Source organism: Zootoca vivipara, chromosome 7 (genome assembly GCF_965207765.1).
Source record: "Zootoca vivipara chromosome 7, rZooViv2.hap1.1, whole genome shotgun sequence".
Classification (NCBI taxonomy): domain Eukaryota; kingdom Metazoa; phylum Chordata; class Lepidosauria; order Squamata; family Lacertidae; genus Zootoca; species Zootoca vivipara.
In genome coordinates this window covers 41,893,979-41,908,180 of record NC_142590.1, presented here as the reverse complement: position 1 = coordinate 41,908,180, position 14,202 = coordinate 41,893,979, and the positions used below count along the sequence as shown (strand labels likewise).

The following is a 14,202-nucleotide window of genomic DNA, read 5'->3' as shown; positions in this document are numbered from 1 at the left end:
GCTGTGACGAAAAAGTTGTTTAGATGGTTCAAATGTTACAGCTGAACAGCACAGATCCATACAGTGTACCAAAGCTGCAACATGCGAAATGTTTGTTTTGATGGACCTGCCTGCTTCATCAACATTCTCACTTTCTCAGCCCAGTTAATTATTATTAAAAGGGAGTAATGAAGAGAAACGTGTGCCGAAGTCCATTGTGAGATAAAGAGGCAACAGGCAACACCTTTTTGGGCAGTCATGAGCCAAACACCAGCCACTACTGAGCCACCCACTGCCAGGCCTGAAGAGAAGAGACTTGCCCTTGAAGTGCCAGACATCATTGTTGTCGTCCTTTATTTCGTCTTTGTCCTTGCTGTTGGAATATGGGTAAGTCAGTCATTTTGCAATGACTAGAGGTGTTAGATGTCTCATTTTTAAGAAATGCCTCTTCACTGAACAGCATAGCACTGTAGTATATAAGTGATGCTCCTATTTAACAACATATTGTTTCCTCCCTTTTTATCCACATAAGGTCCTGGGCGGGCATAAATCTGTGTTCAGCTGTGTTTCAGAGCTGCAACGCCATTATTTTTTTCCTCCTATTCATTTCAGTCTTCTCTTCGAGCCAGTCGGGGAACAGTTGGAGGCTATTTCTTGGCTGGGAGATCCATGACATGGTGGCCGGTAAGTATGTAATAACCCACACCTTCTTGAGAACAGCCTTTGCCAGATGTTGCAGATGGCTGCAGCTCCCATTAGTCCCAGGCAGTGTAATGGTGGGAGCTGATGGGCGCTGAGTCCAAGAACATCTGGGGGCACCAAGTTGGTTGCATTACTCATGATCAGAGGTGGCCAGCCTTCCAGATGTTGCTGGAGTAAACTCCCATCACCAAGTCACCATTGGGCATGTTGTCTGAGCTGATGGGAGCTGTAATCCAGTGCTTTTTTTCAGGGGGTATTCACGGGTACACAATACTGGCACCTTTTTTTCCTAGAAGAAAAGTACTACTGGAATCCATCAGCATATTGGGGGCACCATGTAGGCTATCTCTGTTTAGGACAGAATTTTTAAAAGCAGTTTGCCTTACAGTGTGGTTTAAGCAATTGACATATATACAGATGCCAAGGGATAGTTGAAGGCTGAGAAAGAGGGAAGATGAAACTGGGATGATCCTTGCTGTGGTGGAAAACAAATGAAAGAACACTGCACTAGCTGTAGGAGGGAAGGGGTGGGGGTGATAAGAAAGGGAAGAATGTGGCACGAATCTTTCCTGCTGTAACAAATATGTAGCTAGGAAGGTTGTGGCAACTGCTGCTGCCCTCTCGACATCACAAATCATAGCCTTGTTGCACAGTTGCAAAGCAATTAGTACAGCAAGCACTGAAGGAAATTCATTTTGAAGTTTTACAATTTTAGGGCAGTTTTTTTTAAAAAATGCATCGTTTGCAGGAGTGTATGTTTGTGAGTGAATATGGATGTGAATATGGCAATTGAAGTCAAAACACTGTTCCAAGGGAAGTCCTAGTGGACACACTGAAACTCAATTCATGCACAGGATTGCACTGTTAAATGCTCACGCACCCAAATGAACCACCAGTGATGTAAAACAGGGATAAGGAAGCTATGGCACTCCAGCTGCAGTTCAATTCCTATCAGTCCCAGCCAGCATGGGCAATGGTCAGGAAAGACGGGAGCTGGAGTCTACTAACGTGAAGGCTTTGGGTTCCCCATCCCTGGTGCAAAGCCTTTAGAAACAGCAATAAACAGGGGAGGAGCTCTTCTCTATTGCTGGAAGCATATGAAGCATATCAATTCTGGAATTTAATATATATCAGGTAACACCAGGCTTTTGCAAAGTTGGCATTATTGTTGTTGCAAATAAGAGAGTCAATTTCTTTTTAAAAAAATCTAGCACACCCTAAAGATAAAAAGGGCCTTTTTCAAATAAAAATGAAAATAAACTCAAGTTCAAGAGCAGTTCCCATTCCTCTCATGAAACAACGGCAGGAGTCTCTTTTGCACTGTCTAGTAACTTCTTCATTTATTGAGCAACTGTGTTAGGACTGCAACTCTCCACACTAAACCACCCAGATATAAATCTCCAAAATGATTCACTGGAAAGGCATAAACCTTTTGAAGGACACATTTTCTTTGGAGCAGAAAGGTAATATAACAATAATTTAAAGACCCAGAGAAATAAGTGTCAGAGGAGTAAATATCCTTTTTGCCCTGTCACAAAAGAACACAAGGCTGTAGATCTTGCAAGTGTTTAACTGCAAGCTGAATGCAGTTTTGAACTCCAACATTAATTGTAAATTCTATAGGCTACGTTTTCTCCCCTGGAGACATGCACTTGCACCTGGTTATTGTTCTAATGCGCTTTGTGATTCACTTTCTCCCAGGTGACATGTAAGCATTGGCTTACCTGTAGCCTCTACAGTTTCATTGCAGGAAATTTAAGGGGCTGCCAAGAAGTCAAGTGTCCCCATCATCTTTTCTGCTAGACTTAGTTTTTTCAGGGAGAACAAAACTTCCTGGGAACTGAATCCAAGCAGAGTCTTGGATTCCTGTCACCCTGAGTAAGGAGGCTGTTTAGCATTCTTCATTTTATTTATTTCTTATTTTGGTATCCAATGGAAGCCCAGGGCAGCTAACAGCAACAGTAAGATACAAAATATAATAAACAATGATTAAAATATCTAGCAACACGGAGCCTTTAATTTGGGATGCCTCCTAAGTGTCCTTTCTAAATGAAGACCTGATCTAATGATCCTGCTCATGTTGAAGGAAATCTCACATTATGCACTACCTTCAACTTTTTACAGATTACCTGCACTGTGGCTTACCAGAGTTTGGGTTCAGTAATGTGGAAAGGCAGCATACAGAGTTTCCAGAGAAGAGGGATTGGTTGTTAAACCATTTTGGGAATTGTAGCTTTCTGGCAGTGGAATAGGGATCACCTAACAACTCTCAGCACCCTTAACAAACTACAGTTCCCAGGGTTATTTGGGGAAAGCCATGACTGTCTAAAGCAGGCACCCCCAAACTTTGGCCCTCCAGATGTTTTGGACTACAATTCCCATCTTCCCCGACCACTGGTCCTGTAGCTAGGGATTGTGGGAGTTGTAGGCCAAAACATCTGGAGGGCCAAAGTTTGGGGATGCCTGGTCTAAAGTGACATGTATTGTACCAATGAGGCCTTAGTTATGAAGCAATTCCCTTTCCAGGGTTTCACTCTGGGGCTGAGAGGACCATTACCTGAATCATAACCCGCCTCAGCTTGGGATAGGAAGTAATGTTTCCCTAAACTCTTAACTCCACCTCAGGCTGATTAATGTGACTTTTTCTTCCCCAAACCTGGAGGAAATGTTGGTAGAGGATGAATTATAGTAAAACATCCTTTGACTACCTCTGTGTTCCAGGATATAGGGAGTGCATTATGGCTTTAGAACCAACTGCTGCCAGGAAAATTATAAACTCTGGTTACTTAAGGCCACTGTGGCATTGTATTACATGGCTTTAGGTCGCCTCTTTTATACTGTCTACTACAATAAGGACATGTGTCTTAAGGAAAGTGTTTACATTTCTTGGGAGCCTTTCTGCTTACCCAAGATATGAATGCCTATTGTAGCCATTACGGTAGTCGTTCAATCAGAGGCTTCCCAGACGAGATGTTTGCAAGTGTTTGCTTCAGGAAAGGTTTTCAGCCTTATCTCACATTAATATTTTACCCTGTTTCCCCTTTTTTAATACGTAGTCAGAAAGTAAGCCATGGCAGGGTTTTTAAGCATTTGAGAAATATAAGACATACCCCCAAAATAAGCCATACTTCCGCTCCGCGGAAACCAACCCCCACAGGCACCTCCACTCACAGAGTCACTCCATGCAGCTGGCACTGCAGGAGCGCGATCAGCTCTGAAGTGGCGCTCCAAGAGCTCCGCTTAACAGCTGATCGCGCTCCCGCCTTGCTGGCTGCATCCCCGCGCTCCGCCTTCTCGTCCATCGCCGCCCTGCCGCTTCTGTGCTTGTCGCCACCGCTGGGCTCACTGCTTCTTCCTTGCCTGGCCTGGCCAAGGAGCTTGGAGCGCCCTGCAGCGGCAGGCGGAGCGCCTGAGCCAGCGGCCTCTGCCTGGCCCGGCCTAGGATGCCTGCTGCCCCGCCACCCGGAACCAGTGGTTGCTGCAGCGCCGAGCACTCAAGAGAACCGAGCAGCGCCCTGAGCCAGCGCCCTGAGCTGTAAAAACTGTACCGGTAATAAAAAAAAATAAGACATCCCACCGAAAGTAAGCCACCCTGTGTTTTTTTGAGGAAAAAAAGTTATAAGACGGTGTATTAAAAAAGGGGAAAGACGGTAACTATCCCAAAGGTGAGGAGCAGGTCAGATTCCATTAATCTTTGCTTAGGGCTCAGCAGCACAAGTGGCAGAAAGACCTGCTACTTGGAAAAGGAAAATCGCAGAGCAAGTGAGGCAATACCGTTTATTGGGGGGGAAACCCAGTAATGTTGAAAAATGCTGGGTTACAAAAAATAAAAGTGTGAGTGCTGAAAGCAAACAGCAACAAGGGAGTAATGCCACATTGGTCAGTAACAGGTAGAAAATTGGAGCAGACTAGTCTGGAATCCTTTCCCCTGGTATCTTGTTAGGTTGTTGGGTCTTCTTATTCTCACATATACATAAAGAATTCAGAAATATTGTCCAGAGGCATCTGGAAGGGATGAGGCACCTCAGGGCACCTAGTCTCCTGTCAGCCTCATGGCTTGCTTACTGCCAATCCTGGGGCTGTGCCCATACCATTCCTACTTTCCTGATGTCTCTCCCTCTTTCCTTGTCCCTTCTAATAAGTGCAGCAAACTCGCCTCACCTGGGCAGACACTCCCCCAAACTCGCCTCACCTGGGCAGACACAACACACGCTGCCACCTCAAGATTTGGCGACCACATTCTGCTCCATGATTATAATTAGGCCTACATTTCTGTGATATGAACATATGGAGTCAAAAGCCTTCAGCTATATCTAGTCATGCAAGGGCTTTCCTTTCAAAAAAGGAAAAAGCAACAAATATTTCTTGCAATCACATCAGAAAATACAGTACACAGCCATATGTACTGGATACAACCTGAGGTGTGCCTCATAACTTACATCTATGTTTTCATATAGTCTCCTCACTGACAGCACTGTTAAAATAAACCCAAGGTATTTCAGTCTCTAACCTTTCACAGTTTACACTCTGTATATTTTTAACCAAACAGAGCCACCTACTTTGAACACACACTGCTGGGCTGGGTGCCCCACTGCTTGTCAAGGCAACATTTCCCTTCATGGCAGGCCAAGCTGAAGCTTCCAGCATGCAGTTGGGACGCTTGACTTGAATCAAGTTATCTTCACATTGCAGACAACATCAATTCATGTAACTTTGGTGAATCCTTGAAGGTCTCCTTCATTACAATGAATATATTACAATGAAAATTTGATTATTGCATGATAAATATTTAAATGTGTTTATTTAAATATTTACTTTGAAAAGCATTTGTCCTTTGTGTGGACAGGCGGAGTCCCCCAAACCCGCAGGCGACCCCCTGAGCGGAATAAATACACGAGACAACGTGCTATGGGATCCAAATTGGCCACAGATGTAGGGAGACCTTGCCTTCAGGCATTGGGCATTATCCTTCCCAGTCCCCAGCCGGTGTTCTGGGAGGCTTCGGGGTCATCCACATGTATGGGGGTTGGGGCTGGCTCTGGAGAACATATGTTCAAGCAGAGAGAGCCCGCCCCCTGTTCACCGCCGCTGGTAGGGGGAAGTGATGACACCTATTGGCATGGTCAAGGCTTCCCCCAATACCCCGATCTTGTCGCCGCAAGGGGGTGAGGTCTCGGCCTCACGCCCCTCCCTCTAGGAAAATTGCCAAAGAATTCTGTCTAAGGCCTGACACCACCAAGTTGTGACGTATTGCTAAGGGAAAGGCGAAACCTGCCAATGCAGGGAAATTCCTTTCCGACCCTTCAACAGCGGCCTTGACGTAGCAGCGCCCGAGAACCTGTAGAGAAAAGGTTAACCTGCAAAAGAACATGAATGAAGGGTGTGGAGGGTGGGAGAAGCTCTGGAACCAACTGGTGCTTGGAGGTAAGATTCAAATGCTATTGTCCGAGCCTGTTTGTCCCTCCTCTTACCTGGCCATCCCCTAGCAACACCTCCCCAGGCAGGATTGGATGCCAGGCTGGGGTAGGTGGAGACCCCTGGCATCCTACCTGGGAAGGCAGTGCCAGACCTGAACTTCCAGGGAGCCGCCCTCTGGGATCAGGGGGCTGTGCGCGTCCACGCAAAAAGCGCCCCCCATTGATGTGTGGAGCGGTCACTGCAGATGTTAAGTGGCTAAAATATATGATCGCCATTGGTGGCATGGCTGATCATGCTGCTCAACCATTAACCACCTGAAAAGTGTAGATTGACACCTTCAGTCTCAAAATTTGCACCACCACTTTTGTTTTTAACACAGTTGCAACATTCTTAAAACATCGTCACATCCTGTGCAACCTTGTTCCTCTTGGCAGTGCCACTATTTATGCACATTATCCAAATCTGTATATTTATATTTGTACATGTAGCAAACTTAAAAGTTTGGCTGGTTGGGAGCTTCATGTTCAGCTGGTTTGTCCATTTAGCAATGATTAACATGAAGTGTAGGAAGCAGTACAGTTGAATGAGACTTTGTGTGACATCCTCCATGATTGGCCACCAAGAAGATATTGGAATGGCCTGATCAGTTTTCAAGTGCCCAGGCCAGATGATTGATCTGACATTATCACTCCCACACTGAGACTACAGTAGTTGTTTGGGGTGTGCCTGGCTTTTAGTAGCTATGTGTGCCTTTTAAAAGTGTACACATACAACCACTAGTGGGATCTGGGGCCATCCTAAGACATTTTGCTCCTTGGAACAAGGAGGAATAAGGAAGTGAAGACAAACTGAGATAGAAATTCACCTTGGGGAGAAATGAGGTGTGTATCGATACAAGCTAGCAGCCTAATACCTGACATTGCTCAGGGATTCTGAAAAATTAGGAAGCCAAAAAATCAGCTCAGTTTTGAAAGGGTCAGTCCACCACCTTGATTTAAAATGGTGTCCAATTGTACCCAAACGTAAACAAAAATCCACTTCTTGTTCTCAGGAACCATCATGTAAAATTTGGTTATGATATCATAGGATGTGCCCAGATGTGTAGCAAACAGACAACTTTCCAAAATATATAGCAGAGAAATAAACAGAGAAAATCATGCAGTCAGCTCTTCCAATTTATGCTTAATTATGCAGATTAAAAGATTATGGCATTTGAATAGTCCAAGTATTGGCAGCCAAACACTCAGAGTAGTAAAGGAGTAGGAATCTCCATCACTGATGATCTTAGGATGAATCATGCAGTCTTTGTTTTTTAAACAGGGAAGTTAGATTTTGAGGTCTGAACTCCTATGCATGTCTTCTATGCTTTCTCACCACAGATAGAACATGCAGTTGACCTTTTTCTATGAACTAACGGCAGCCTTTTGTGTTTTAGATTGGAGCATCTCTGATGTCAAGCAATGTGGGGAGTGGCTTATTTATCGGCCTGGCGGGCACAGGAGCTGCAGGAGGCTTGGCCGTTGGGGGCTTTGAGTGGAATGTAAGATCTCCTTGAAGGATTCAACTTGCTCTTTACAAGGGATGTGGGTGTGGGTATCAGCTTAGTCAAGTGAAGAGGTTATTTAGGACTCCCCAATGCCTGAGTTTTATTGTATCTCCAACAAGACAATTGGAAATGCCTAACTGATTTCAGCAGAAATGTTAGTAGGCTCGTGTGGCACATTCCAATGTAAATAAGCAGGATAAAATTAATGCTAGGGCACATTTTCCTAGGACAAACATCTGTCTGAAACTTGGAAACCTCTGTAGCTTCAGATTTATTTTTCACTTTTATTTTTTTGAAACATTGGGCTGGATTCATTTGTGCTAGAACCAAAGCCAGGGCAACAAGACCCACATGACTCAGTTACCTCCCCAAATTGGCTCAAGAGGATCAGGAGAACCCCTAGAACAGCACACGGGGGCATGGAGAAAGGGGAGGTGATTCTATCTGGCAAGAATGAATGAATTAGATGTAGGATTGCCTGTTCTAGGTCTTGAAACAGTGCCTATAGCTTTAAGAGCACTGAGTCATAGACTGTAAATGTAACAGCATGGTATTGAAAGAGGCTCTTTGACCACTGCCCCATCTTCTTTAGCCTGCAGTGCCATCTAGGTGCTTGGTGCCACTGTTTCATTGGCTGGTGTCACTTGCAATCTTGGAACTCTTAAAACAAGTTTCTTTGTCTGAATCTGGCAACCTTAGCTGGATATGTATACACTGTATATAACAAAAATCAGAATGTGACTAAATTAACTTTTTGTGGTTTGGCATTATAGTTTACTATCTATCTGCCCTAGCCAGATGGGAGAATGAGCCCCTGGTTTTATCATGTACCCTTGGTCTTTTATTGTTGGTAGGAATTGCTCTAGCTAATTGTACTCTCTCTCCCAGAGTTGCCAAATGAGGAATGTCAAATAAAGGGTTGGTGCACAGGATTAAAAATACATATTTAGTGGATAAGTTATTCTCTAGTTCACCGCTATGGATTTTAGAGAGCATTGGGGTAAATTTGTTTCAAAATTGAAAAGGATGCTAACATGAACACTACCAATGGCAGTATTCTACTCCTAAATGTGAAACTGTCTTCAAGCAAATGTTGATTCATAATAGTCACTTGCAGCAAACGTCAGTTTTATTAATACATTCCTGCAATAAACTCCTATAGAGTTTCTAAAATAAAAGGATTATCTTGTGAAAAAAAATGTTTTAAATGACAAGTGCCTTTTAACTTGCGTCAAATTCATGTTATTATCATGATGATAATATAGTATTTATGGTAGTTGAGAGGTAATGTGGTTCCCACTTCTATATATTTCAAGGGGGTGTGCAGAAAGCAGGAGAAGTCCGCTGAGCAGACATTGAGTTCTAAAGAAATGGCAGCCTTTTCTGCTGAATAAATGGAAGTGAATTCGAAAGCTGGCATTTTAAAACACACGGAACACGAGTACATGACAAATTCAGGTCAAAATTATGTTGCCCTGGCAAAACAGCCCCATCAAGATTGCAACCTACACTCTCTGTGTAGCCGTCGAAGTGAACTGAAAGAGGCTAGCTCTGTGCTAGCATTGTTTGAAGATCATGACTACGGTATGTCGCTCGTGGAGGAGCTGGTGTTGCCTGCAGTGACAATCCTTCACTCACAGCGCAGACGTGCAGCTGTCCTGAGGGATGTGTGAGCTTCTCTGCTGCCAACAAAACCCGGCAGGTTGGCTGTCTCTAAGATGAATGACTCCTCTTGGTGCTAAAGGTCACCCAATAATACACCTCCTGTTGCAACGACGTTCACTCTGGGTAGAACGACAAAGATGTGGGATGAAAGAGAGGGCTCCAAAAGAAGGCAGCATTCTTCTGAGCTATCAGCAGTGTTCACCTTCAAGCAGCCTGATCCCATTGCTTGGCTTTAACCACAGCAGTGTGAGCTCTGATGTGCAACGTTTCAGCAGAGGTGGGGGACCCATGGAGTTCCAGATGTCAGAGTCTAACAACATCTGGAGGACCATAGTTTCCTCGCCCCCGTGTTAAATCCTAATCCAGCCTTCAGTAACCAAGTGCCTACCACATGTTGTAGACTACAGTGTGGTCCAAAATATCTGGAGGGCACCAAGATGGCGAAGGCTGACTCTATCCTATGCCTGACAAGAAGCGTGGAGCTCATTTATTCGGCCCATCCGCCAAAAACCTCTATCCCTTGCCCTACTATTGGTTTTCTTTTTTATTACACTTATATCTCAACCTTTACCCAACCTCCTCATTTCATCCTCACAACAATCTTGTGAGGTAGTTCAGGTTGGCAGACAGTGACTAGCCCAAGGCCACCCAGTGAGCTTCATGGCTGAGTGAGGATTTGCACCCTGGTCTTCTGAATCCTAGTGGAATCAAACCACAACACCATACTGGTTGTTTTCACAGTTTCATATTTGTGCTGGCCTTCATGACCTATGCCGGTCAAAAGTATTCACAGAAGATGAGAAAGGTCGATACCCCCTTCATATGCCCTGACAAAGAATGATGTAATTATCCTTTTCTGGCACATCTGTACCTTTTCAAGGGCAGGAGAGAGCTGCCGATAGAGGACATACAATGGCTGTTGCATGGTTTGTGTCTGCTCCCAGTGTTGCCAACAACACCATTTGTTGTGCTTCTCTCTTGTATTTTTATCTTGTGAACTGCCCTGAAATCTTTGGATGAATGGCAGTATATAAATTTAATTAATAAATAATAATACCAGATAGGGTAGATCCATGGTGCTCTATCCTGCGATTGGCTCTCCTGCCTCAGTACACAGAATCACAGTGTAAGTTGTGATCTTGACCACAAGACAGTGATGCCTTCCAGCAGTCATAACCTTTTCAAATTTCAACACTACCACAGTGTTGTCACCCATTTCATTCGGGGGTGATCACGTTCCAAACCCTGGAACATTTTGCCCAGGACCTATTTCTGGCAAGCCACACCCAAGTCTTTTGTGATTCACGCTTGTCTTTTGAAAGGTACTGAACAAAAGATTGTATCCCATCTCATCTTTTCTCCAATCTGTCAAGGGATGGGTGGACTCACGGAAGCCCATCCCATCCTAGTTCTCAGAAGTGGCATCCTGTCCCATTTCCAGGTGTATTTTTAAATTCCACCTAAAAGCACATATTAGAAATATGCATTTAGAAACAACTGATGAAGTGGTCTGAGCATTGCAATCACTTCCACGGTTCCTTCCCTCATTTTTCTGAAAAAGTGTTACCAGCCTTCCATAGCCTGAGCATAAGGGTCTTTTTGCTGTCACAGGCCTTGAATGAAGACAGAGCAGGTCTCTTTTGCAGTGACAGTGCTTAATGACGTTCCATTGCTCCTGGGGGGAATTGTACAGGGGGGGGGAGAAACCCTAACTGCCTCCAACGCTTAAAGGGGGAGAGGGAACTGGACCACTAATGGAATCTGCCAACCTGCTGATTCTGAAGTTGATCATTCTTCTGATCTGGGTCAAGATCTGGCCAGATTGATCAGGTGAGTTCACACTGGAATCTGAGTAGGGCAGATTCCTTCTCCATTCTTAAATTTATCCCATGGCTTTCTAGCAGCTATTTATCCTTGCCTTCATGTTGGGAACCAAGCAAGGCTGTGTAGCACATGTTGAATCTGCCATTCCTGTTCATTAGAAATAGTGGCAATTTGCCTTTCCAATTTTTATATAAACTATTGCTTGCATAGAATTGGCTGTGTAGCACTGCATAAAAGTATGGGCATTCATTGCATGTGTTCTTCTTCCTTGTTAGGCCACCTGGGCATTGCTGGTCCTCGGCTGGATCTTTGTGCCAGTTTACATCTCTTCAGGAGTGGTCACCATGCCTGAATACCTGAGGAAAAGATTTGGAGGGCAGAGGATTCAAATGTACCTGTCTGCACTGTCCCTCATCCTGTATATATTCACCAAGATATCAGTATGTATCTCAAGGAAATAGAGTTGTAGCTTGTAGAGCACAGCACTTTCACAGGCAGGTAATGGATCATCAGTTTGGACAAGTTATTCCACTATCCTCACTGAACCTACTCCTAAATACTGGATCAGTACCTTCACTATACATAATATACAAGCTTTCAGGGCTACTACTCCATGTTGGAGGAGGCCTGTGGTGGTCTCCCTCTTCCATCAATGGGCCCTGGTGGGCAGGGCCGGCTCTACATAGACCCCCGGTGGCGCAGTGCACCACGGCGGGGGGCTGGTAAGCTGGGCGCCGGCCTGGCAAGGAGGGCACCGTGCGACGAAGCCACGCGAAAACCAATTGCGCCCTGTGAGGGCGGGGCGGGCAGTGGAGCGATCTCTGCCCCTCAGCACCAGGGCACGCGATCTGCTCAAGACGGCCCTGCTGGTGGGCTTATGTGATAGTAAGTGATGGTTGGATCTACCTGCCATTGCAATGATCTCCCCCAAACCCTCATTACTCCAGGGTCTTATGATAAATTTAAATGCAATGAGACCTAGCGTCCTGAAGCAGCTTGGACTGCAAGGCCAGGATTTTGTTTAACAGATGGGGCAGAACAAGTGTCAGCCATAGGCCCAGTTGGGGTGATGGAGCCTTGACAGGTGTCCAAAGATACCAGGTATGGATTCTGCTAGCTTTTGTCAACACATGCATTAGTTGAGGTTCTGGCATTTCTGATGCCTGGTTTGATTATCTGCAAGAGTAATTTTATTGTAATTTTCCAGGTAGATTATTTATTAGAGATGTCGTAATCTGATGCTACTGGTATCAAGGTCCTTTTTCTTGTATTTGTTCCAGACAGATATTTTCTCTGGTGCACTTTTCATCCAAATCTCCCTTGGTTGGAACCTTTACCTTTCTACAGTGATCTTGTTGGTTGTGACAGCTGTCTACACTATAGCTGGTAACTATGCTGTATAATAATGCCAGTACAAAAAGCACAGAGTTCCTTTATATAGCCAGATAGTGTGGACAGTTTCAGGTCTTGGGTCATGGGTATCAGGGAGGGGGCATCCAGCAGGTGGGGATTTCAACTGATACTGTCAGAGGCTCGTCATGGCTACTCTAGAGTAACTCCACTTGAGTCCAGTTTGTCTTTAAAGAATTTTATTGTGCATAGTATTTACAGCGCAGGGATAGCTTAAAACATGACCTCTCAGTCCGAACCATAGCTGCCAAGTTTTCCCTTTTCTCACGAGGAAGCCTATTCAGCATAAGGGAATTTCCCTTTAAAAAAGGGATAACTTGGCAGCTATGGTCCGAACCAGAATCCAGCAATGGCTTTTGTCTGTTCCTACGACAGCAAAGTAGTTGGGGCACCCCAAAACGCCTCCCCCTTGACCTGCATTGCGGTGCTCTCCTTAACTCTTGTGCCAGAAGAAGCGATGCCCTCTCAGCCTCCTCCTGGTCAAAGCGATGCAATAGCTCTCCAGCATCCTGGAGCCCTTGCCTACATCTCTCCTCCCCTGAGCTTTCCCATTGTTCTGCATGCTGGCTGCTCTCTCCCTCCGAGTCTCTCCTCCACCCCCCCCCCCCGAGTGCTTCAGACTCACTGCTGCTCCCTGTGCTTGGCGAGGCGGACATTAAGATGATGGGGGCTGGCTCCCTGTAGGGAGTCACCCTTACAGATCCCAACCAAGCTACCTACAATAGACTTAAAAGTATAGCACCAGTAGTCAAATTGGTGGGTGGGGAATGTTGTAAACTTCAGGTATCTCCAATGCGCTGCATTCAGACTTGTGCTTTCAAATAAACTTTGCTGAATTTGAGGATCAAGCTACTTGAGGTGCTCAGCTGTGTGACTGTCTTCCCTGAAGTGTGTATTTAAGTTAAAGTAGCTGTGAGGAGCTAGTACTGGAACAGGAATTTGTGAGGAGGGCAGGGACCGTTTCTCTCCTGCTCTGCAGACCAATTTTTTCCTTTTTTTAAAAAAACACCATTTTCAAGCTTGGGTTGTCATATGTCCTCTTTTTTCCAGGACACATATTCTTTTTCATGGGTAGAGTCATCATAGTGATCCGTGGTTAAAAGTAGAAGTCGGCAAATGTGTCCCCTTTTTTGCTCTTCAAAATATGGCCGCCCAAGGCCAGGCAGGCATATTCCCTCCCCAAGAGGCAAAACGTCAGCTTAGAGTAGGCAATTTGGAAAAGAAAAATAGCTTAAGGGGAAAGATTGAGAAATGGCCCCTTTCCCTTTCTGACCCTGGCTGCAGTTTCCTGCAACTGATTTGTCACAAGTTTGGTCTGAAATGTGCAAAGTTTGAAGAAACAGTGATTTCATAATTCCATTCCTGCATTGCAGGGGTTTGGATTAGATGGCCTTTGAGTTCCCTTCCAACTCCACAATTCTATGATTCCATGATTCATTTTATGTACTTAAAACCTTAGTTTTCATAGAATCATTGAATTGTAAAGTTCATGTAAAGACCCTGATCTGATCCAACCCCCTGCAATGCAGGAATATGCAGCTGCCCCAACCACGCTATCATGGTCTAACCAACTGAGCTATCCAGGCTCTTGCTCATGTGTTAAAATCCCATTCTTTTCATCGATTCATTTATTAGAATCACATACCTTTTTAACAGAG

The 14,202-nt window shown here is 44.9% G+C and overlaps 1 protein-coding gene across 1 annotated transcript in view; it reads left to right on the top strand.

Annotated features, from left to right (window-relative positions):
* The first annotated feature begins 203 nt into the window (after positions 1–203).
* SLC5A9 (solute carrier family 5 member 9) overlaps positions 204–14,202 on the top strand; it is a 31,603-nt gene continuing 17,604 nt past the window's right edge. The window contains exons 1-5 of the mRNA XM_035123468.3: positions 204–366; positions 592–663; positions 7,535–7,639; positions 11,410–11,574; positions 12,415–12,520. Coding sequence (XP_034979359.3) covers positions 238–366; positions 592–663; positions 7,535–7,639; positions 11,410–11,574; positions 12,415–12,520 — 577 coding nt within the window. The 5' untranslated portion in view covers positions 204–237. The remainder of the gene's footprint in view (positions 367–591; positions 664–7,534; positions 7,640–11,409; positions 11,575–12,414; positions 12,521–14,202) is intronic.